At 53.9% G+C, this 1,335-nt stretch overlaps 1 protein-coding gene across 1 annotated transcript in view; it reads left to right on the top strand.

Moving 5' to 3' along the window:
* The first annotated feature begins 363 nt into the window (after positions 1-363).
* Positions 364-1,335, top strand: part of LOC106817546 (serine-enriched protein-like) — a 4,867-nt gene continuing 3,895 nt past the window's right edge. The window contains exon 1 of the mRNA XM_014822220.1: positions 364-541. Within this exon, the coding sequence (XP_014677706.1) occupies positions 364-541 (178 nt within the window). The remainder of the gene's footprint in view (positions 542-1,335) is intronic.

Raw genomic sequence — 1,335 nt, forward strand, 5'->3', positions numbered from 1 at the left:
CTGTGCGTGCACGCATATGAGTACGTGCACCGCTGTATGTGCGCGCACGTAGCAGTTCGTACTTGTGCGCGCAGGGATCTCGATTCACGTTAGCACGCATTCCGCCGGTATTTCTTTCGCATTTTCCATCTGACGAGCGAGAATTAAGGTGATTCCGCTTTGCACCCCGTCCGCCGCCAGGAGCGCTTTATTCGCTTACCGAAATTGAATCGGAGATTTCTCAACGATCGAAGTCGCCTCTCGGGGGAAATTAGCGAGGCTGACCGCGCATGCGCAGTTATCGACGAGCGGCGAAAGATTTCCGCGTCGGCGACGTCGTCTTCTTTTCAACTCGAAATTTTATTTCGCAGAATCTTCTACAAGATGATGTATGACAAACAGCAAGAGACGAAGAAGAAAGACCGCAAGTCGAAAGACGAGAAGGTTCAGGAGAAGGTCGACAAGAAGTTCCTGCGCGAGATCGAGAGAAAGATGATGAAAGAGAAGGAGAAGGAAGACCGGAAGTCGACGAGCGCCGCGAGAAAGTTCTTCCGGCGCAGGAGTAGCACGGAAACCGGAAGCATGCAATCCTCTTCCGTTTCGTCTACTGTACGTACCCACCCGAGTCTGCACGCGCGAAAATTCAATAAACACATAGGAACGCACGCACGCANCTACACACACACACACACACACACACACACACACACACACACACACATACATGTACACTACACGCCACTCGGCGCGGCATCGGTTGCTGCGTGTGTTGCGCGTAATGCGTCGTTGCGTCGATGCAACACTAGCACCCGGTGATGTAACGAGAGGTGCGGGTTTACGGTTAAGGTTATGTGTTATCTCCAGGACCTTTCCATCGTCATCGTCGGCATCGGCGCTGTCGCCGCTCGCCATACAGCGACGAGAAATTGCGAGAGTTATTTTCGCTAAAAAACACTAGTCGTGTCGCTACGGCTTGTAACCGCACACATTCGCAGTGTTTAGATTAAGCTTTTGTTTGTCTGAGCGCGCGCGCGCGCGCGTGTGTGTGCGTGTGTGTGTGCGTGCGGGTGTACGTGTGTGTGTGTGTACGTGCGGGTGTACGTGTGTGTGTGCGCCTGTGCGTGCGTGCGTGCGTGCGTGCGTGCGTGCGTGCGTGCGTGCGTGCGTGCGTTCCTATGTGTTTATTGAATTTTCGCGCGTGCAGACTCGGGTGGGTACGTACAGTAGACGAAACGGAAGAGGATTGCATGCTTCCGGTTTCCGTGCTACTCCTGCGCCGGAAGAACTTTCTCGCGGCGCTCGTCGACTTCCGGTCTTCCTTCTCCTTCTCTTTCATCATCTTTCTCTCGATCTCGC

Source organism: Priapulus caudatus, unplaced genomic scaffold (assembly GCF_000485595.1).
Source record: "Priapulus caudatus unplaced genomic scaffold, Priapulus_caudatus-5.0.1 Scaffold1764, whole genome shotgun sequence".
Classification (NCBI taxonomy): Eukaryota; Metazoa; Priapulida; class Priapulimorpha; order Priapulimorphida; family Priapulidae; genus Priapulus; species Priapulus caudatus.